We start from the raw sequence: 23,585 nt of genomic DNA, 5'->3' as shown, positions 1-23,585 counted from the left end.
AAATGCTGAAATAAATAATTGAGGACATCAATTTCCTGTAACTTGCCACGACCATACTACCGAAACCTCATCTCAAATTCATATCTTTGATGGCCAGGTCTAAAATTCTGAAATCATGTAAAGTAATCATCAGTATTCAAGTTCAAGGTTTTTATATATTTTTCCACTTTTTAATTTTTTTGGCTTTTATAGAAATGTGTAAACTGTCTTTTGTTATGAATATGAGTTTGTTGTATAAAGTGGTGATGTAGTAAATGACTGATGCCTTGTAAAGTGTGAGTTTTATCATTTAATGATGTGCAGAAAGTCTAATTTGATAGCGTGTGAACATGTGATCTGACAGCATGTGATAACGTCTCTAGCACAGAATAACAGAAGTTAAAATATCGGTTCAAGTAAAGTATATGTACTTGATTGCATGTGAAAACTGTGATCTGACAATACAACAACACATTTTGCTCAAAACTAAACATTTGTGACATGCGGAAATGAGTTTTGTTTTTCTGGTGTAATTACCATTCTGGATGTGTATGTTTAAGTGAAGTCTGATTGTGTCCGTGGTAAATGTTTGGTGGATTTAAGTTATTTTATGTTTTTATGCTGTGGATGCTTTTTTGTTTTTTTTGTGTTTAGTTTTTCCTTGCAGAGGATCTCTGCTTGCTGCCCCCCCCCCCCCCCCCCCCCAAGGGTCAGTCTAGTGTAATACAATGATGATTCATTTCCACGCATGTGTAATAAATATATAAAACACAGGCAAGGTCACTGTTTACAACTGTTACTCTCTGAGCTGTATTAACATGACTACATAAATTAAAAAAACCTTAAAATGCAAACTAACAACTGGCACCTTCACACCAAATATATGTACCACTCTTTCTTGATTCTACTGAAACATGTGTGGTTTGTTGGAATCCAAAATGTCTGACCTAATAAATTGAACAAAGCATTCTCTTGGTATGCAAAACTATAGCTGCAACTTTCAAGACAAGAAAAACATTTAAAAATGTCAATAGTTGACCAAACCGAAGATGGCTGTAAAGTGTATGTTATTGTAACTATTACCTGTATTATGTTTTGTATGTAAATTTTTTATGGGCAAGATAATGTAATACAGATCCATTGCATTAGTGAGACATCCGCTTATACATGAGCCTATTCTCTGCATGTCTTTTGGTAACAATGTGGTAAAGTCAGTATGCTACATTCACTTTCTCATTTAAAAATGAAGCTGTTTGGCCAAAGATAACATTGACAACAACAAAAAAGAATGTAGTTGATACTTGCAATTAATAGTACCAGGGTTCTCCCCAGGCCTTTTCAGTTATCTTTCCCCAGTCAAATCATAGAGTGCCTAAATAAGCAGGTAATTTACCATAATAAAAAACAGAAATGAAAAAGAAAATGTAGAACACAAAAAAGAGCAGCCAGATACAGTCAACGAAAGACAACACACAACACAATCATTCAAATTCTTTGTTGTATTATATAGTTAAAGTTTATTTTTCCATTAAAAGTGCTCCTGGCTATAATGTTCTGCTGCCCATTTGTACAGAATTCCTGGGGATTACCCTGAGTAAATTATAAGCAGTGACACTTTTACATTTGTCAGTACATAGACAATTTAAGTGTAGCTTTTAAGGGCTAATCTCTCCTCTAGTTTTTTTGTTAGAGGTGTGTTTGTTTTTCCACTCATGAAGGTCCTTGAGACCAAATGTGAGAATTTCAGACAGTTTGTTTTACTACTGTTTGCTAAGATGTTGAACTTTAACCACAAAGGATCCTTCACTTGTCCTATTTAGACAGCTGTATTTTAAATGTAGGCCTAAGTCATGCAGGTGTTGACCCGATTTAACATCCGACCATACAAAAAAGATGCTTCTTAAAACTTTCTCAAGACTGGTAGCTAATATATATATATATATATATATATATATATATATATATATATATATATATAGTATATAGTAAGAACACTTCATTCATTGACACCACTGCATTTTCAGTAGCCCATCACTTCAACAGAGTTTATCTTAGTTTAGTCGTCACCAATGGCTTTTACCCCAGTTTTTCAGCCCAATTTGGAATTCCCTGTTATTATTTTTATCCCGGCTCACTGCTGCAACCCCCCAGCGACTGAGGAAATGGAGACTGAAAAACGCATCCTCCACAGGGGTCACTTGTCACTTGTACGCAGTGAACCATGGATTGCCCTGCCAGTCTAAGCCCTCCCTATCCGGGCGGTGCTAAGCCAATGGTGCACTGGCCCCTAGGGACCCCCGATCATGGTCAGCAATGACATAGCCTGGATTCATACCTGCGATCTCCAGGCTATAGGGTGCACGCAGAGTACAGGATGCGCCTAATTTTGTATAGTTCAGTTTTATATCAGAGGTTCAGTTTATCAGAGCAAACCATAGAGCAACCCTATAATAATTATATATATAGATAGCATATATATATATATATATATATATATATATATATATATATATATATATATATATATATATATATACAGCTCTGGAAAAAATTAAGAGACCACTGCAAGATTATCAGTTTCTCTGGTTTTACTATTTATAGGTATGTGTTTGGGTAAAATGAACATTTTTGTTTTATTCTATAAACTACTGACAACATTTCTCCCAAATTCCAAATAAAAATATTGTAATTTAGAGCATTTTTTTGCAGAAAATGACAAGGAGAGGCATAAAGTCACCCAACCTCAATGTGAAAGTCTGGTGGAGAGCATGCCAAGACGCATGAAAGCTGTGCTTGAAAATCAGGGTTATTCCACCAAATATTAATTTCTGAACTCTTCCTAAGTTAAAACATTAGTATTGTGTTGTTTAAAAATGAATCTGAACTTATTTTCTTTGCATTATTCGAGGTCTGACAACACTGCATCTTTTTTGTTATTTTGACCAGTTGTCATTTTCTGCAAATAAATGCTCTAAATGACAATATTTTTATTTGGAATTTGAGAGAAATGTTGTCAGTAGTTTATAGAATAAAACAAAAATGTTCATTTTACCCAAACACATACCTATAAATAGTAAAACCAGAGAAACTGATAATTTTGCAATGGTCTCTTAATTTTTTCCAGATATATATATATATATATATAAAGACTTTTGCTTTTATTGAGAATTCCTTTGGGCTTTGGACTTAATTGAAATGGGAGTTGCTGTTTCTATTTCTCCTTCGATGGGATTTCTGACTGGAGGAGACTTCTAATTATATGTATCCCAGGACGAGGCACCCCGGATTTTATAAACTGTTCCTGAACACTTTTGTAGCACCGGCATCAGCCACTTTTGTAGCACCGGCATCAGCCCTATATATATATATATATATATATATATATATATATATATATATATATATATATATATATATATAATCAACCTAAAGAGTTTTTTTTTTACTATTTAATCGTGCAGAATTGTATTTTTGTATATAAAATAAAATCAACCAATAGAAGATCTGCATTTTCTCAGCGGCAGTCCAATCATAAGTTAGTGGAGGTGGGGCATCAACAGTTGAAAGTCTTTAGTAGGTTTAACCAGTGGGAGAGTCAAAGATCTGCCTATTGTTGTACAAGTGTTCAATCACGATTTTTTCTTATGCATATTTCTCACACCCTGGTCTCGTATCTTCTAAAGCGCTTTGTGATGGTGGTCCACTATGAAAGGCGCTATATAAAAATAAAGATTACACCGTGTAACAATTTATTTATTTTTATGTTTTTGGTTTCTGGGTGGTAAGTGTTATTTCCTAATTGCTTATGCCTCAAAAGTATAGAAAATGGCTATTATTCCCCACAAACTTTGCTTTTGTGACCAGGGCAGTGATATTTTGAAGTTTACCTGTTTTCCAGAACATTCCAGATAGATTCAGTGCTGAGTAAACTTGGAGTAACTTCTAGAACATTCTAGAACTTTCCAGTAATATAAATAGTAGTATAAATACAGGGGCCTTAAGCCCACCAGTTCAGTTTAGTTCCAGCTGCCTAAGTGGATATATATCTGCATTTTTCTGAGATGGCATCAAGAGGCTGCAAGCATCTGGCAGACGCATTTTGCTATGTCTGCGGCCAATTTATCAAGATGAGCGAAAAAGTACTCCGTGGAAGCATCTGCTAAGATGTGTGAGGCCTACAAGGTATATTTCGGCATGCCTGTCGGGGATCAAGACAAACCCTGGGCACCTCATTTCACCTGCGAGCACTGAAAAAAGATGGACAATTGTTGCTCGCGATTTTATGTTATAAAATTTGTTAATTTTTTAAATTGTAAAAGTTTTTAATTTTAAAATGTTTTACAATTTTCAATGTTATTGAAAAAATATATCATATATGAAAAATGTTGCGAGAATCTCTTACACATTAGTTATGGGTGAAATAAATGTATTTTTGTAGGATGGTACAGAGGGGAAAAGAGAGCCATGAAGTTCGCTATCCCAAGAATTTGGCGGGAACCCACTGACCACTCAAGCAACTGCTACTTCTGCATGGTGGACCCTTCCAAACGTCGGACTGGCAAGAATGCACCTGCTATCACGTATCCGGACCTTCCTTCATCCATCGCCCCGGTGCCACACTGCCATGAGCTCCCCGTACCCACTCCTCCGGAGAGAGAACAGCCGTCTTTAGAAGAGAGCAGCAAGTCAGAGAGCGAGGAAGACGTTGTAGATCCAGATGACAATTTCAGAGGTGGAGCTGAGGAGAGAAACCCATACTACCCCAACCAAAAAGACCTCAACGACTTGATTAGAGATCTTGGTCTCACCAAGTCCAATGCCGAGTTTTTGACATCTAGGCTCATGCAGTGGAACTTGTTGGATGAAAGTGTGCAAGTCGCAGATCAGAGGAAGCGTCACCAACCTTTTTCCAGCTTCTTCACCCGTCAAGATGGGCTCTGCTTCTGCCACAATGTGACCAGTCTGTTCGAGGCAATCGGAATCACCTGTAACCAGAATGAGTGGCGCCTCTTCATTGACAGCTCATCCAGGAGCCTCAAAGCCGTGCTGCTCCATAATGGTAACAAGTACCCGTCTCTTCCCCTGGCTCACTCGGTGCACCTCAAAGAGGATTACAACAGCATCAAGACCTTGCTGGACGATGATGAGTATGTCTGGGAGGTCATAGGAGACTTCAAAATGGTGGCATTCCTGATGGGTCTCCAAGGCGGTTTTACCAAGTTTCCCTGCTATCTTTGCCTTTGGGACAGCAGGGACACCAAGGCGCACTACCACAGGCGGGACTGGCCACAGCGGACCGAGTTCTCTGTGGGGAGGAACAACATCAAGTGGGAGCCACTGGTGGACCCCCGGAAGGTGCTGATGCCACCACTGCACATCAAATTGGGCCTTATGAAACAATTTGTCAGAGCTCTAGATAAGGAGTCGGCAGCCTTCAAGTACCTTCAAGACTTCTTCCCTAAGCTGACTGAGGCAAAGGTCAAAGCCGGTGTCTTCGTCGGACCAAAGATAAAGAAGATCCTGGAGTGCAATGAATTCCCCAAGAAGCTCACTAGTAAGGAGAAAGCGGCTTGGAACAGCTTTGTCGCAGTGGTTCGGGGCTTCCTGGGCAATCACAAGGCCGAAAACTATGTGGAGCTGGTTGAGACTCTGGTGAAGAACTATGGCACAATGGGCTGTAGGATGTCCCTCAAAGTCCATATCCTTGATGCTCATCTTGATAAATTCAAGGAGAACATGGGAGCGTACTCGGAGGAGCAAGGCGAGCGCTTCCACCAGGATATACTAGACTTTGAACGCCGCTACCAAGGACAGTATAACGAGAACATGATGGGAGACTACATTTGGGGGCTGATTCGTGAAAGTAATTTTCAGTATAATCGTAAATCTCGAAAAACTACTCGCTTCTAAATCTTTTGTAGTCATTTTTGTATTACTTTAGTATAAATACATGTTAATTTGGATTCATATGTTGTTTTTTTTGACTTTATGTGAACTAAAAGACACAAATTCGCCCGTTTTCTCATTGGAAATAGGTAAATTTCAAAATATCACTGTCCTGGTCACAAAAGCAAAGTTTGTGGGGAATAATAGCCATTTTCTATACTTTTGAGGCATAAGCAATTAGGAAATAACACTTACTACCCAGGAACAAAAATTGTGTTACATAATGTATTATTATTATTATTATTATTATTATTATTATTATTATTATTATTATTATTATTATTATTATATATTATCCAGGGAAAAAATAACTTTTAACTGAAAAATTGATTTAACTGATGTGACTACAATGTCATTCAGTTGTGATGATTTTTTTTTTTTTTAAATTTGTAAAAAGTAGTTTGAAATATTACTCAATAACTTAATTCTCAATAACAGTCTCTATAATAAGCAATATTGCACAAAATTCAGCTGCTCTTACACCTTTACCCTAGCATATTTATGTCCTGCATCTGCTCACCAATGACTGGACAGCTGTGAAACCAAGGCAGATCTTGGATTTTCCTATTGGTTAAACTTTTAATTATGTCCCATCTCTCCTCACTCATGACTCATGACACCGGCATAAAAAAGGGCAGATCTTTTATTCTCCCATTGATTTAACTTACTAAAGACCCTCAATTATTTATGTCCCGCCTCCGCTCATTTATGATTGGACTGCCGTAGAGAAAATGCAGATCTTCTATTGGTTGATTTTATTTTATATACAAAAAAAAAATTCTGCACAATTAAATTGTAAAAAAAAAAAAAAATATCTGCGATCAACTCTTTAGTAGATTAATCCATCTCGGACCTGGAGAAATATTTGTTATAGCCGGTTGTTCACTATAATAGGGTTTGGCAATTTGCTGTATCAGAACGATGAGGAAACGACCTAAGTGAATTGAACATCTTTATACAGATAATTTTCAATGAAAAAAAAACGTTCTTGCTGCTTGGATCGTTAAAAAAAAAAGGGAGTGGGGGGGGTTCGTTATAAGAATGGTTTGTTGCAGTGAAGTTAGACTGTGTGTGTGTGTGTGTGTGTGTGTGTGTGTATATATTAGCTGGTAAATTCATATTTTTTATTGGATGTGAGGCAGATGTTACACAGAAAGCCTACTACACACCTGCAACTTGCATGTATTTTACAGATTTAAAATATTGGTGTATTGCATATCAAACCTTGCAAAGCCTATAAGTAGGGTAATTGAAAACACAATATAGTGCCATAGGAATTGATTTTATAACATGAGTTTTTGGACTGATTATTCTCAGCTGAAACCTCGGAAGGGCTTTTAGCTACAGTGCCCAGCCCATCAAGCAGTAATTATTTACTGAAGTCAGTATTTATTAAGTCCAAAGAGGGCTGTTTGAATGAGCATTCACTTTCCAGTTAAGATTATTCATAAGTGATAGAAGACAGAATGTATGTAGTAGCAGTGCACGCAGTGTAGGCACAGAACAGCCAGTCATAGTGACACATATCTGCTGTGGAATGATTGGTTTTCTATCAGACAAAAAAGACATTGGAATAGCTAACTCATTTTCTAAAAGCAATCATTTTACACCTGCAAAGACATTGTATATTTCTTAATGAGCCAAATGCCCTTGTATATACACTCAATACTATAATGTACTTATCAATATAACAACTTTACAAAATGCATCCTTCTATTTAGCTCTACCACGTCATTGTCTTTGGTAAGACAGTAGCAATACTACATAACAAAAATGTTTTTGAAATACATAGAAACAAAAGTTTAAAAGTATATATTTAAAAAAAAAAAAAAAAAAAAGTAGAGCCCAGAAAGTGTTTGACACTGGTTCCATCGGGGATCTGAAGACTGTTCATTACAAAAAAAAAAAACTTTTTGTATTTACTTTTTTATTCCTCCATCAGATTGTCTCCATGAAATTAAATTTAATAAAATATTTTAGCTCTCTGAATACAGTGATAATAATATGTAACATATTGCTGTGATTTGATAATAATAATAATCATTGTAAGTGTTATTATAAATAGTATTTGTATATCATTTCTACTATGGTGTGCTTCTTTTATAATTTTCACTCTGCATGTTATTTAAAAAACACACAAAGAAATAAAAGTCTCCAATTGTTTGGTTACAGCCGCTGGGTCAGGCTGTTGTTCGGACGAGAGTTTCCTCTTCAGGACCTCCTGGTTGTCTGGGATGCTTTGTTCGCAGACAGCATCACCTTGGATTTAGTCGACTACATTTTTGTAGCCATGCTGCTATACATCAGAGATGCTTGTGAGTATGGCTTATTCCCAGCAGAAACACTAATGAAACAAAATATATTTACGACCATATGTCAAATACTATTTGTGTTCATGATAAAGTGTAATTTAACATTGTGGTCGCATTTCACACACACACACACACACACACACACCTACATTCAACGTGTTCCTGAAGAGGACTTGCTGGGCTCTGCCATGTGAGGTGTGCTCCATCTACTGGAAGTACACTGCAGTGTACCCATTTTTTTTTTTCAAACTGGGAAAGGCATTACATGAAAAATGTGTAGGGTAGTCCAGATAAACTGAAACCTTTTTTTTTGATGACAGCATACTACAGTTTTAGTATTATATACTACAGTATCATTAAATGGGTGAGTACATATTTGCAGGATATCGAAATCTTAGAAAAAGCTAAAAATCTAGATGATTTTAAAAAAGTAATTTTTCATGGTCAATTAAACATGTGCAGGAATAATGTCTCGGTGTAAATTCGAGTGTGATTTTCTTTATTTGGAACTGTGGCAGCCTTATGTTGCTGAATAATAATGTTATTTTAAGCTGGTTCAAATCTACTGTCAGTTGAACCCTGTTGGATTGATGAAGTGATTGGGTTTGACACTGCATGTGGTGTTTTGAAAATACTACAGTGTATTTGCACGGATGGCTTCGGCAATATTGTGTACTCATTGTCACCGATGACATTTTAAAACCCCCAACAGATTTACAATGGAAATATTCCTAGGCAACTTTCTACAGTTGTCTGCCATAATTTCATGAGGCTTATTATAATAGCAAAAAAAAAAAAACTAAAAAGGTATAATAAAAATACTGTGTGGTTTTAGTGGCATAATTTCATTTCCATACTGAACTTCATTATTTTTAGACCCTTTACATCAAATGAGTATTCATCACAATTGCAGAAACCCATTTAATGGGATAAAATGAAGAACAAATGCCCCACGACATTGTACTGGTAACTTGATAATGCTTAGGGGGTGACTGCACTTGTGAGATATCTTTGTGTCAGTCTTAAATAAGGAGAGCAATAATATCTACTGAGGTGTTTGGTGAGTAATACTATTTTAGAGAAGTTGTCCGCAAGGCTATTTAAACACTCTGTAGCTTCCATGTTAAGTGCTTGTGGCATTATAGGTTATAGAGACCAAACGCTTTTAGGTATGCAGCTATGTGCTATGATTATCACGGTCTTGTTTTATTCTGTATGCCATACAATAAATAAGACTAGTAGCACTCATATGACAAAGCCTCCTGTGTATCTCTGTTTAAGACAGATTTCTCAATGTGAAACCAGTGAAGGCACATACAGAAGGTCCTCGTAATTGTGCAATAAGCACACACAGTGGAAGATTAAAGTCAAATGCAATAGGAGTGCATAATAAAGTAAAAACAAAAAGGTTGGTGAATATGGCTGTCAACGAGGAACATGCGAGTCAGATAAAAAAAAAAAATGTAATGTATAATTTATTTTTTAGTAAACTAAACACTAGATGTACTTTATAGAACACTGATTCTATCCAAATTTAGATACATTATATTTTTATTTTTATAGTAATTATTTTTCCTCTTAGACCTGTATTATACTGTACAGTTAACTGTGTTCTATATTATTATTACACCACCAAAAAATGAGAACATTAACAGTAGTTTGGCCACTGAACGCAACATGAGGGTCTATATTAATAATAACAGAAACAGGTTTAAAACATTCATATAAAATTGAATTTATCGGATTCGGGCCAAATGCAATCAGAAACATAAATAGAAGACTAGGAGTGTGATGAAAGATGTAGTTATGGTGTTCAGAAATCAAATTGCTGTGCAACATACGATATGTAAAAGATCCAACATATATTAAACCATTATCTATATGGCCTGTTCATGGTTAATAACTTCAAGTATTTGTATGTGGGCCGTGAGATTTGGCTAGTAAACAATAATGAAGTTGTAAATGCGTTTGGGGGGGATATTTTCAAACAGTTGAAATAGCCATATAATGTAAACTAGGCGCTGCTATTGTTTCAACGCGTTTTATCAAATTTAATAAAGAAGCTTACTGAAGATATCGAGGAATATTTTTTTATGAAAACTCAGTGGATTCAAGAATTTCAACCTTTATATTTGCTTGATGTATGGAAGTCATAGACACATCATAACAATTTTATCTGGTGAAAAGTATCAGGCTTAACAAGAGAATTGCTACTTCACTGTTAAAACTGCACCTTAAAGACACAGATGGATAGTGCTGTGGAAACCCACCTGAATCATTTTGGTGTGTTGCTGTGAATAAATAAGATATAAGTCATCTTTCATTGATATGTTAATGGCGTGACTGAAGACATGCAGCAGACAGACACAACAGAACTAAAAGTATGGCAAAAGAAGCAGCAGGATAAGTGAGCACTTTACAAATGAAAGCAGATGGATGAAATTACAAGCTGTCGGATCAGCAACGGAAATGAAGATGATGAAGTGGTCCCCTCCCCCGAATATAATCATTCATTTCATTCACTTGTGTACGTTTTCATTTTGAAAGAGGAAAAACAAGGTAGAAAAAAGATAAGGAGGACCTTTTAAAATATTTGATTAGTGGCACTAACAAGTCCTTGCGGTGGACGAGTGCAGAAAAAAAGCTTTTTTTTTTTACTTTGATGGATCACATTGTTCTTAAACAGTGATTGATTACTTTGCCTTTGGAAAAAAAAAATCCTAGTAAATGTTCAGCCTGAAAGACTAGAAAAGAGTTTGTCAGTACCGTTGATCTTCTTATAAATTAAATGTTATATTTATAGTGTATTTTTTTTTCTATTAAGTGTAGTTCATTAATAGTGGAAGAGATGTATTAACCATCACACTTCAGCTTGAAACGTTTTCAACACAGTGGTTTGGATTTAGAAAGAGCTTCAATAAAAGCTATGGCTCTTCCATCAATAATAGTAATACAACATAAAAAGTCGATTTTTTAGCCAGTGGTCCTATAAAGTGCCATTCATAGTCTTAATGGTTGACTCTCTGAAATAAAAAAATAAAAATAAAAAATAGGGTCATATTCTCAGATTTAAACAATAAGTTATATTCTATATTTTTATTAATAAAAAAGACGACTTTGTTTGCACACAGTATAATTTGATTCTTCACATACGAATAGCTGTGTAAATGTCCAGATTTTGAGTTTTTAAATTCCATGCATTCTTTCTTTTAGTGATTGCTAGTAACTACCAGACCTGCCTAGGACTGCTCATGCACTATCCACCTATTGGGGATATACACGCCCTCCTCTGCAAAGCCCTCTTCCTTCGGGATCCAAAGGTAAAGCATTGTTCTGGATAGGAATGTATGTGTGTGTGTGTGTGTGTTTATATATATATATATAATCTCAGTTGATCTTTATTTTATATAGCACCTTTCATAGTGGACCACCATCATAAAGCACTTTACAAGATGCTGTAACAACAAGAAAGTCCATAATACTTCAAAAATACAGAGAAATGCATAATACATGATAGTAAAAATGCATCATACATTAAATACAGTGGAAAGTACATAATACATGATAGTAGCATAATAATAATAATAATCTTTATTATTTTATATAGCGCCTTTCATAGTGGACCACCATCACAAAGCGCTTTACAAGATACGAGATTAGGGTGTGTGAACTATGTATCAACTGCAGAGTCACTTACAACAACGTCCCACCCGAAAGACCTTCTGGTTACAAGCCACGGACTTTAACCACTGGACCACACTGCATTAAATACAGTGGAAAGTGCATAATACATGATGGTAGCATAGTACATGAATAGTACATTAAATACAGTGGAAAGAGCATAATACATTATGTTACTATCACATATGAAATAGTAGCAGCAACACGGCAGCTAGTAGCAGATATCTAACTTAGAGCATGGAAAGCAAGAGATAACAGGTGGGCCTTGAGAGTTGAGTTAAAGCGAGCGACAGTGGGAGCATCACGCACCAAAGCTTTTGTGTGTGTGTGTGTTTGTGTATATATATAGATATAGATATAGATAGATAGATATATAGATAGATACATATAGATAGATATAGATAGATAGATATAGTGGCAAGGTGGGAGAATGTAAGAGGGAAAAGTGTGTGTGGATGCACAGGTGTGAGTTTTGGTTGGCAGGAAAAGAGAGATCCTACCTTAACGTGTCCTTGCCTGGAATGTGCCTGAGGCAGAAGTGGGTGATTACCTCTCAATTAAGCCTTAAGAGTTGTTGGAGGTGAGAGACTATCTGTGAAGAGACCTGTGTGGTCAGAGTGAGAAAGGTACTGTGTGATCCTTGTTTGTCTAACAGATGGTTTTTGGTAACCAGTAAACGGCTTAGCAGTCCGTTGAGGGATCTGGAAAAAGTTAGTACTCCAAGGGGAGTCAGGTTTTTGTTTTATTATTTAGTTTTGTAAATAATAAAAGTGCACAAAAGTGCTTAAACTTTCAGTTCTTATGTCTTGGTCACTAATTGAAGGGTGCAAACCAAGCTTTGCCAGGGGCTTTGTCACAATACATACAGGGTTATTAGAAAGTAAGTTTACCACATCAACGCACCAAGCTTGAACTTGCTTAGCAAAGGTGTTTAGAAGATGTGGGTTGGTTGTTTGCATAGTATACGCTGAGGGCATGATCAGGTGTACAGTAGTTATATACTGTACACCTGATTAGGCCCTCTGTGTATATAACTACTGTACACCTGATCAGCTGCAACCATTAGCACTGTCTTGTACTGTCGGTGTCTGGGATTAAGAAAACATTATTGTCTTCTGGGTCGAAGTTTAGATGTTTTCAAATGTTTTAAAGCATAACTTATTTTAGAACAGTGATTACATTGTATTACTTGTAGGCCCCTTAATTGCTAATTTTAATAATAATACAAACTTGGAGTTATAATTGTCCTCATGATCTATTGACTTCAAACTGAAACCTCTTGTTGATTCCAGCAGGACATGTTTTGGATTGTATATCCAAATAATCCCAATATACTGGACTGATTAATATTATTATTATTATTATTATTATTATTATTATTATTATTATTATTCACATCATCATCATCATAAATCAACGTGTTGTATAAGATGCAGAACGTATTATCTGCATAATTTACTTTCTTCGGTAATTCTTATTATGTTACTATAATTTACTTGTTTTCCGTCTGGACGTTTGAGTAAAACTTTACTAACCAAACTTTGAGTCAGTTTTAATTAGCATCGCACCTTTTCTGAAAGACGTTTATAATAATTAGTATAATAATAATAATATATTAATTATGATAATAATAATAATAATAATAATATGGAAGCTGTGTGATTTAAAATATAATGCCCTTCTCCCTTGATATATCTTCTCCTATAATCACACAATATTGAAGTTATTGCAGTGTGTGTCTGGTTAATAACGGCTGCTGATTTTGTCTTGTCTGAGGCTTAGGACATCCACAGCACCAAAACCCCCAAGCAGAGTGGAAAGGAAACTAAAGCTGCAAAACAATATCACAACAAAAACTGAAGTAAAAAAAAAAAAAAAAAAGATATTTTAATATATTAGACTAGCTGACCTGTTTTGAGCAAAACAATTGTATTGAAAGACACTATAGTGGACCTTTTGCTATAAACAGCATTAACAAATTGTGTTTTTTTTTTTTTTGCTGTTGTTTTTTGAACGCAGATTTAAGAAACTTTGATAGGTAACATGTGTTAAGAAAACAAACAGCACTGACGGTTGCCATCATCTGGATGGTCTTACTATATTAATTTGACAATGCACTTCAGCAGAGCGAGCAATTCAACTTCGGTGCAGGCCCAATGTTAAATGTGAGAACGCAGTGATCTGACTCTTAAAAAAAAAAAAAAAAAAAAAAAAACATGAAATGAGCTGTGAAGAAATATTAGATTTACTGTAAAAACTGTTGTATAATTCGATTTTTTTAGGCATTTTTGCATTACGTGTTTTCTTTTTTTTTTAAAACGAGTTCAATTTATGAAATTGAAATATATATATATATATATATATATATATATATATATATATATATATATATATATATATATATATATATATGTGTGTGTGTGTGTGTTTTGTAAGTACTTTCTCTAAAGGATTGTTAATTATTAAAATATTTAATCCTGAAGAAAATTAGTGAATACATTTTATCAACAGGTTTCCAATTTCAAAGGATTGGGCTATATCTTTTACTTCCACAAGCCAAATGCAGGCTAACATACTCTAATAGCCCCAAACACGTTTTATAAATCTGTAAACCCCTAAATGAAACTGCCTGAGTTAAATAAATAAATAAATAAATAAATAAATAAAGTAGACAAGTCGCAATATGCGAGGATAGAACTTTCTTGACGACCGTCTACTTCAAAGTGAAACAGTAAATTACCCTTTCCTGGTTCACAAAAGTCACCCTACGGGGAACTCCTGTCTTACAGGAATTTCCTTTTGGCTGTTATTGACTCTCTTCCTATAAAAATCACTAACAAACTATTTTTTATAGTAGCATCTTGAAATTGGTGGGGTTATTATTTTTTTTTAAAGTACACATAACATACAGACTTTTTGCTTTTTTTTCTATACGATATTTCTCTTTTCTTTTTTTAAATGTTAAATATTTTTGTATTATGTATTCTGCTTGGAGATACATGTATAAAAATGTGTTATTCTATCACCCGAGGGACCTTGATACTTACTGAAAGTTTTGATGTTTGGGCAAATTAAAACATTGTTTCACCTGAGTGATCGCAATGACATGTTTATTCTCAGGGTCTTTATAAGCAACACTTCTCTCGCTTATTTTCTCAAAATAAATATTAAAATAAATAATACAAATAGCATGGTCTTGTAACTATGGCTCCCCACTATAGCGTTATAAAGGGCGAGCACTGTATATTAAAACACAAGTTAAATGTTCTAATATAACTATAAGTCAAATACATTGGATTTTTCTTTAAGCTGTAAACAAGTTATTGTGTCATGTGTTTTGTTTCCACGTACTTCATGAAAATGTCCCGTCCTCAGAAACAAGCAGGCAGTGAAGTTCAATCCCTCCCCTTACAGTTTACGTTCAACTATTGGATAGTGGAACAAACCCCTTTTTTATTTGCTGATCAATACATGTGGCGGATTACAAATGAAAACATAATTTGGCATGTTTATTGCTGTATCACAATACATAATCCATAGATCGTGGATAGGATCATTTTATAAAAGATTGCGATGCATCGATATTGTGATGAATCGTTATACCCCTACTCCCGAGCCATTGATTTGTCAGCATTCAAACTGAACCCCTGGGATCCGTAGCAAGCAGCTATTGGTTAGAAAGCCGAGTAAACTTATCAAGCAGGACAGTCAGATGAAAATTAAAGTTTTTAAAATGTAATGCTGCATCACAGGTTTAAAATTGTATGTTGTTGAATTTACTGAAATTCGTGGCAATCGCAGTGCTGAAGAAACAGTACGTGACTGGAGGCAAAACAAAGACAAACTTAAAATGGCGAAATAAAAACAAGCCGATAAAGGAGGAAAGTGTTTATGGACTGATGTAGAAAACATTTTGTCTGAATGGAGTACTTTTGGAATGACTTTAATACATACTGTAACTTGTTCTACATGTCAGTGCAACACAGTGGTGGTGCACTTGTAAAATATGTGTATGGTTATGGTTCTGATTAACAAAACAAAATGAATGTATTTCTACAACTGTACAAATAGCAGTTTAACTAAAAGTGAGAAACAACACTGTCAACTGTCAATTAATGGAATAATATGTTACAAACAAAGCTTATTTTGAAACTAAACTCTTTATTTATCAGTGTTGAGTATGTAGGGGAAAAAAAATTGTGAAGTATTTTAAACACAAAAAATGTTTTCCTAAAACTGAAGCCTCAAAAAGGGGGGAGCGACTTTTACACCAGTGTGACCTATAAAATGGTTTTTACGGTAGATTGTCAGACCTTTGCATTTTGTGGCGTTAAACTGTGATCTGCTAAAAGACAAGATAATCAGTTCCGAAGGTTGACCAAATTAACCAGAAGTTAGTGTAATTATGAGGGCAATTATTTTTTCCTGAAACATTAAGAAATCATAATCTGCTAATCAAGTGCACAAATTAACTGACAGTAAATTATATTTCATCCAAGTTTATCTCTTCTTATTTTCTTTTAAGAGTTACAGTTGGGGGTGCATGTTCATACTAGTAGTTTGAGACTGCATAGCGTGGCTATAATTCTTAACTTGGTGGCATTATTGTTGAAGGTCTGTTTCTGTACAAGTATCTAGAAGTAAATAGTACAGTACATCATATTTTCTGAGTTGCTGAATAATCTGAAGCTTGCTAGAGAAGGTAATCAGTTATAAATTATCATTATTCATGATCTAGTTTTCCACTGTAAGTTTGAACTCCATTCAGTGTTTGTATACAGTAGAACATTGCTTTGTTATTAGTATTATTTGAGATGCAGCATGTGTGTTGTATGGTAATATTGGTAATCTCATTAAGCTCTTGGGTCACAGGTGTTGAGGACTGTCCGCTGATAAAGATGTTCCATGTTCCATTTTGATTCCCTGAGTACTGTACCTCTGACTGAGTGATTCTGTAGTGTTACCTTTGGGATCAGGCATCAGGAGCTGGGGAAATAGTTTGGAAGAGGTTCAGTGTTCTGGTACCCTAGTCTAGTAATTTGACAAGTCTCAAGGGACGACACACTGTTGTCCTTTCATTCCCTGATATTGTTTCACATTAATTGTATCAACAAATCAAGATAATGATTTTATAAACAAAAACATTACTAAAGAATGGGTATTAAAATATCTCTCCAAAATGTATAGCTTTGTAGAATGTCTCAGGAAAACCTTGCTCTCCTGATTGGATAAGGAGCATTCCAAGCTGACCAGATCTCAGTTCACTGACTTATATCATATCCAGGCATATTGGAGAAGCATATTGGTTCCTCACTGCTGCTGCAATGTGATGTGATGTGTATGATTTTCAGTAACATGTGGGAGCCAGCAGAATGTATAGGACTGGAGTTAGCTACAGCCTTTGTTGTTGTACAGCATTGTGGGAGCCAATAGAACGTGAAGGACTGGAGTTAGCTACATGCTTTGTTTTGTATAGCATTTCTTAAGCATTGCTTAAGGGAAGCAAAGGAAAATTCAAACCCTGCAAACAATAACTATAATGATTTTAATGTTAGTCAAACTCCCATAACACAACTCGCCCAATGTATATTTACACTTCAATTTTTGAAAAACCATGCATTCATCTCCATACACTTCCTAAGAGGGTCCCTCTGAGTGGTGTTGAATATAGAATCTGGGATTGGGGATGGAGGATTTTTTAGAAGCTATGAATTGTGATTTTCAGTACTGGGAAATAGGGAATTGTATTCAGGAAGTGGGCATCAGTGATACAATAAATACATTAAGCATAACAAGACTGTCCTTTGTCATCACTACTTTTAAACCTACAATGCAGTATATCTGAGTTATCTTGTAGGTGTTGCAGCGTGACACAGCCACCAACTTGTACAGGTGTCCATATTCTGAAACCACAAATGTATCAGTTCACACAGTGGCTGTGCCACCTAAGGGGTGCAGTGAGAAGTGACACTAGCAATATCTTTAATAGAGTTTTTTTTCTGATGTTTTTTAATGTCTTTACTAGTTGACACAGTTAAATTGACACAGGTGTTCTATATGAGAGATTCACAAAACATAAAAAGTATGTCACAATAATATAACGATTATATGTTTTTCTAATGTAGATTACTACCGATACTGCTTTATTCAACAACAGGAGATACTGGGCAAGAATAGCAGTCTGAATTTTTTTAATTATTTTTTGCTGCCTGGAGTGCAGGATGCGCCCTACAGCCTGGAGGTCGCCGAGCACAACCCAGATGGGGAGGGCTTAGGTCGACCAGGGTGTCCTCAGGGTGTGCCTGTAAGTTGCCCAGATCTGCATGGTCCTCCGACAGTGTAGCTCTGAGGTGGCTATATGGCAGGCCTGCAGAGTGAAAAGAAGAGGACGGCTCACAGCACACGTTTCGGAGGATGCGTGTACCTGTCTTTGTCTCTCCCAAGTCAGCACGGGGGTAGCTGTGAGCCAGGCTGAAAAAAAAAAAAAAAAAAAAAATTGGGCTTTCCAAATTGGGGAGAAAATGAGAAAAAATAATTGGCGATTCCACATTTTTAAGAAAAGTGATATATACTCTTACTTGATAAACATTAAAAAAAAAAAATATATATATATATATATATATATATATATATATATATATATATATATATATATATATATATATCTTTATATTGGTTTTTGTTGAAATGTGTATAATAGTTATGAATATAATTATTATTATATTTTATTTATTATATTGATGAAATACGTTGAAATACCGAAGGTTTTCCCCCCGTACAATGTCTACCCTCCGCGTTGTTTCATTCAAAAGTATGGTTTCAGACTCATGACAATGGAAATCATATGAACATTGTGTTAATTGCAAAGCATAATTTCATAGTATGCTTACTATCGGTAGTTTACAACTATTAAAACAGAGTAAATGCGTTAAGAAAATTTCTTATTTATAACAATTAATGTACATTAGAATATGACTTTATACACCAGGTTTCACATCTATACAATAAGCGGTTTCAGAGAAGATCTTTGAATATCGTCAAACGCATGGCAAATCCAATATAGCGGCCATACTGTGTGACGTGACGGCACCATTTTTATTCCAGTTCATGTCCTTATGATGTATGAAGTTTCGTGAAATTTAAGAAAAACATTTTCGACACCGCATTTTGTTTAGTCTTGGATTGACGAAAACTTAACAGAATTAGAAACATAAATAATCTAATATAATCTAATCACATATATGGTGTTTCATATTATTCTATTCTTGAAAAAAATGCATATTGAATACAGCTGAAATTTGATTGGCTTGTGGCAGCCATGTTGTTTTATGCAACAACATGCTAAAAGCAACAATGATAAAGGTGTTACTAATTTTATGATTCCAAAGTTTCACAACAATTGGTCAAACTGTGTCCGAGAACGAGACATTGGCGCATTTTTGAAAAACGTACTATGGCCACCAATTCATGTGACCTATCGCCCTCATTTTCACAGACACAACATTCCAAAAGCCTGTAGCATCCTGAAATATCAGAATATAACACTCTACTACAGAAAAATAGAGCGAAAAAGGCTTCTTTATGCACATTTAGAAAAGCTGCAATTTAATTTGCTCAATGCGGCCATGTTTTTTTATGTAGCAGTTTTTCCTTAATAGCACTGATAGAGGACAGTACAGAGTTAAAGTAAACCCAGATGCATGTAAATCGGCGAAATGGTTCCTGAGGAGTTGTCATTTAATCGTTTCACACAACATCCAACATGGCCACCACATCATGTGACCTGTCGATTTTTCCTTAAATAGAATCAATCGTGGACATGAGGACTATGTAGACAAAGTTTCACAGCTGTACCATTTTCCGTTTATGAGAAGAATTATTTTGAAAATGTTTCAAAAATCAAGCACAATCCAATATGGCGGCCATACCATGTGACCCAGTAGCACCATTTTCACTCAGGTACAAGTGATCTGAAGTTTCGTGAAATTACGAGCAACTTTTTTGATGCCAGATTTTTAATGATCCATGTTGGCTATCTTGGATTGACGAAAACTCACCAAGTTAATAACTTTTGATGCTCTCTTGTTTAATAAGATACCTGCAAAGTGTCAGTTTAATCGGTCCAGCGGTTCTGGAGGAGTTGCATTTTAAGACGAAAACATAAAATCCAATACGGTGGCTACATGATATGTGTAATTTCATACCGTCATCAACATATGTGTGAAGTTTGAGGGCAATAGTTGCAATGGTTCTTGTAGTTTTAGTGGCTTCAAATTGAGACTTGATTTTGGTCCATTTTGGTGGCGGAAGATAATAATAATAATAATCTTTACAAGAACAATAGGCTTCCAGTCATTCTGGCTTGGAAGCCAAATAATAATAATAATAATAGAGATCAAATCTTATTTCACGGTCTACCAATTTCTGGTGACACCGTAATTGTCATTATAATAACAGTGTATCACACTGCAGTCAAGTCTGCAGATTAACCAGAGATGTTTGATAATATTGCCTTATCTTCAAAAAAGTTTATTATTAAGCAGTGAGTAGCTTCTACCTGTATTTAGTAATTACTTCTGCTGATTTGATTATAGAGGTCTTTGCAAGACATACAATTTATGCATTTTTAGTTGTTTTTTTTTTTATTGTTAGTGGTAGTAGTTGTAGAAGTAGTCATGAACAATACTTGATAATGATACAATAATGATTGTAATGTTTGAAATGCAGCATGCTGTCTTGTTTATATAGTAAAATCTGTTTACCCTAAAACCTAATTATTTCACTGTTCGGATGTGCTTTGCAACCCCCCTTGTAGATAGTTCTCTTTACTAGGTTACATTAAGTCTGTTTTGCACAGATTAAATAGCACAAACCTCTCTTCGGTGGCTGAGTTTTGCCCACCTGTCATGTATTTAAAACACCTGCAACATATGTTTGAGTAACCCTGTAACGCGATGCCTTTTGGGCTTAGTAAGACTCCCCCAGAGCTTCCTGCTTATAAACAGCTGAGCAATTCTCACCTCTAATGATGGTTACTTTTCCCAGGGTATTATGGCAATGAGGTGCTCCTTTGAATTCAAGTCTTGTTTTTTGCACAGGGGAGACACTTGAGCCTACTTTTTTTTTATTAGTGTTGTTTACCCTTCTGAGCTTTGTTTACTGCATGCTGAAGTGGAGTCATCCCGAAGCCCACTGAAGAGCAGTGCCAGCTTAATATTCACATGTGCAGTTTAAGTATTATGGAGCCACTTGCAGTAATCTCATCTACCATAACAATTCCAATGAATGTGAAATTACCATCACTTTCTTTTTTTAAATACATGAAACACAATATTTATTGTTCATTTATTTTTTTGGTAGCATATAGTGAGGATAAATAGAGCACTGACCTTATGTACTGCATTACAAAACTGCAACCCACATATGATAGTCTTCGCCACAAAACACCCAAATAACATCTCACACACATACTGCAGTTGACTTAGAAAGAACACATACAGACTTTTCCTGTTGACATTATAGGCAGCTGTGGCACTGATGGCAGAAATCTTTATAAATTATATTTTTAAAAATAGCATTTAAAAAGTGAAGAAATTCAGCCACAGCCATTTACCATTTTTTTCAAAGTATTTGACCTCATTTTTTATATGTAGAGGTATAACTGTACCTATAGTTATGTATAACAAAACATGTTAATAAACTTCACTGTTGTCCAAAAGGTTGATAAAGGCATGGGCAGGTAAAAGTTTTTTTTTTATCTCAAACTTATTATAATTGGTATCCATTTTACCATCATAATAAAAAACATAAAACAAAAAATCTTGTTACTCCAGCCTAATTTTATATTTGATCCTTTTTCTATTAGTAAACCATGTGGACATAAGCAAGTAAACATGTTTGGTTTAATGAATGGAATTTGTTTTAACACTGGTATCAGTCTTCTCAGTTTAATGAAGCAAACTGATAATTCAAGGATGTTTCTGTCTTTCACTTACTGTGTTAAAAATATGAAATGGACACATCTGTTTTTAATTATAAACTGGATTCACCTAGCTGCTGCCTTTCGTTTTAATATGGTTATCTTGTGATTAGGTTTATTAAGCTTCATGAGGAAAAACAACGGCAACGTTCACTGAATGTCTGTGATATTACCACGAGAACTGTATGGAAAATGATAATTGTGTATAGATAAAAGGAATATAACCAAAAATGAGTAGGTTTGTTTTTTCCTCAGTTTTTATCAGCCTATTCAAAGGTGGGGTTACCTCAGATGCTTTACATATTCTTTTTTTTCTCGGGTAGGTATTTTTCAGGGAACTGGAATTGTGCCTGTTTGTTGGTAGTTTGTAAGAACAAGCAAAATGTTACCCATAAGGCTCTTTCCTAATGATGGGTCCCCTGCATGTCCTGCTGTAAGCATTAGGATATAAATGTTTACTGAAAGTGTTTGTTGTGTTAATTCTGCCATCTAGTGGTTTATTGTACATTTTCAGACAGTTGATCAAAGTACTCATTTACCAATTTGTTACTGATGATTTTGATGTACTGTGATAGTTTGTTACAGTAAAAGTTTGAATCTGGTAAATCTTAAGTACCAAGTAAGGTGGTAAATGTTCGAAATTATGAAGAAATATATTGATTTTTGGCATTTAACAATTAAGCTTATTGGTAAAGGCACTTGGTTATTCTTGTTTATTTTGGACATTTACCACTTAGTAAATATCGACATTTACCAGTAAATCATGAGATTTGCCCCTCTTCGAACTTTTACCGTAACATATTGAATATTAACTATTAAAAATGTGATACCATCAGTTTATGGTGTACTTGCTCCTATGTGAGCTTGTATCTTTTAGCATAACCTGCTTCCTGTCCAGTATTGTAGGTTGATTTAAAAATGCATTTTCCACTCGTACAAGGTGAATGTAACGTTTTAAATGCTTCTTTCAGAACAACCTTCGACCGGTGAACTACCAGTTTCAACAGAATTTAGACTATTACAAAACCCGTGGAGCAGACCTGATGAATAAAACTCGGTAAGCATTTATAGGGTTAATTATAATATATCGATATATATATAAAATACATGGATGAAGGCTAGAAGATTATACTTGACCGTTGACCCATATTTTACTCCTGTGCACCCCGACCACTTTCAAACAAAATGTTATGTTTTAAATCACTTGACATCACCCACATTTCGTGGTTTTTAGGTACTTTTAACAAATTATATTTAAGATTCTTTAATGCTGACTTCATTTACGTTATTATTATTCATTAAATTCACTTGCAATTTGAACCTTAACACCTGTTTATTGCCTTTTTTTAATCATAGATAATATCCATGTATTACAAAAAATTATAGATGGGCTTCAGTGAGTTATAGGAAAATAATTCCATCTCATGGTTTATGACATCACATAAACCCTAGATGGAATTATGTTCCTGTAACTCAAAGTGTTGGCACCCTACACTTAATGCAATATAAGATCATTCAAGAAAACATGTCACATTTTTGTAGATTGGGATGGCCTATTTTAGAATTTTGTTAATATGTATTATATTAAATTTGGTTTGATAAATACAAGGATTTAGTGAACATTAGCCATTGATTAATAGGACAAAGACCGAAATATACAATTTCTGATAGTTTAACAAAAAAAAAAA

At 34.9% G+C, this 23,585-nt stretch overlaps 1 protein-coding gene across 6 annotated transcripts in view; it reads left to right on the top strand.

Moving 5' to 3' along the window:
* The window catches only part of tbc1d5 (TBC1 domain family, member 5), a 182,565-nt gene that overhangs the window by 123,666 nt on the left and 35,314 nt on the right, over positions 1-23,585 (top strand). For all 6 annotated transcript variants that reach the window (XM_041246405.1, XM_041246403.1, XM_041246406.1 and 3 more), the window contains 3 exons: positions 8,098-8,240; positions 11,451-11,557; positions 22,869-22,954. In XM_041246405.1, coding sequence (XP_041102339.1) covers positions 8,098-8,240; positions 11,451-11,557; positions 22,869-22,954 — 336 coding nt within the window. The remainder of the gene's footprint in view (positions 1-8,097; positions 8,241-11,450; positions 11,558-22,868; positions 22,955-23,585) is intronic.

The sequence above is a fragment of the Polyodon spathula genome, chromosome 3 (genome assembly GCF_017654505.1).
Source record: "Polyodon spathula isolate WHYD16114869_AA chromosome 3, ASM1765450v1, whole genome shotgun sequence".
NCBI classification, from domain to species: domain Eukaryota; kingdom Metazoa; phylum Chordata; class Actinopteri; order Acipenseriformes; family Polyodontidae; genus Polyodon; species Polyodon spathula.
Note: the sequence above shows the minus strand (reverse complement) of the source record. Positions and strands in the feature narration are given on the sequence as shown.